We start from the raw sequence: 552 nt of genomic DNA, 5'->3' as shown, positions 1-552 counted from the left end.
TTCCCTGCCCCGCCACGCGCAGGTCCCCGGCCTGCAGGGAGGGTACAGCAGTGCCCACCACCAGGGCTGCTGGAGAGGCCACAGGGAGCGGAGGGACCCAGCTGCTGCCTGCAGGGCCAGCCCCCCGCCCCCAGGCCTCCCGCTCACCTGGGCCGCAGACCGTGGACTTGACCCCCGTCTTCTCCAGCACAGGCACCCGGTTGACGGCCCCTTCAATGTGCTGGGTGAACACGTCCCAGTCCAGGTCGAAGAGGCCGAAAGCAAACTTGTCCGACACCTGGGGAGGGCGGGACCTGCCTGTGACGCTGCCCGTGGGGGGTGCAGCTTCCCCTCAGGTGAGTGACGGCTGGGCTGGTCCCCACAACTGGCTGGTCCCCCCTCACCACCCATCAGCAGGGCCTGTCTGCCCTCTGGTCCCCCAGCTCTGCCCTTGACCGTTGCCGTGGCCTCTGCCTGGAGGCCCTGTCTCCGCCCTCCTCCACCCCGCTCTCCTAAGTCTCATCACGCCCGCTGGCTCTGAGCGTCCTGTTGCTCCTCTTTTCTGCTCTGTGG

The 552-nt window shown here is 68.7% G+C and overlaps 1 protein-coding gene across 1 annotated transcript in view; it reads right to left on the bottom strand.

Annotated features, from left to right (window-relative positions):
• Positions 1 to 552, bottom strand: part of SARDH (sarcosine dehydrogenase) — a 55,528-nt gene that overhangs the window by 49,564 nt on the left and 5,412 nt on the right. Inside the window, exon 4 of the mRNA XM_015572370.1 lies at positions 148 to 277. Coding sequence (XP_015427856.1) covers positions 148 to 277 — 130 coding nt within the window. The remainder of the gene's footprint in view (positions 1 to 147; positions 278 to 552) is intronic.

This window comes from Myotis davidii, unplaced genomic scaffold, assembly GCF_000327345.1.
Source record: "Myotis davidii unplaced genomic scaffold, ASM32734v1 scaffold609, whole genome shotgun sequence".
Lineage (NCBI taxonomy): Eukaryota > Metazoa > Chordata > Mammalia > Chiroptera > Vespertilionidae > Myotis > Myotis davidii.
This window is presented reverse-complemented; position numbering and strand designations above follow the sequence as displayed.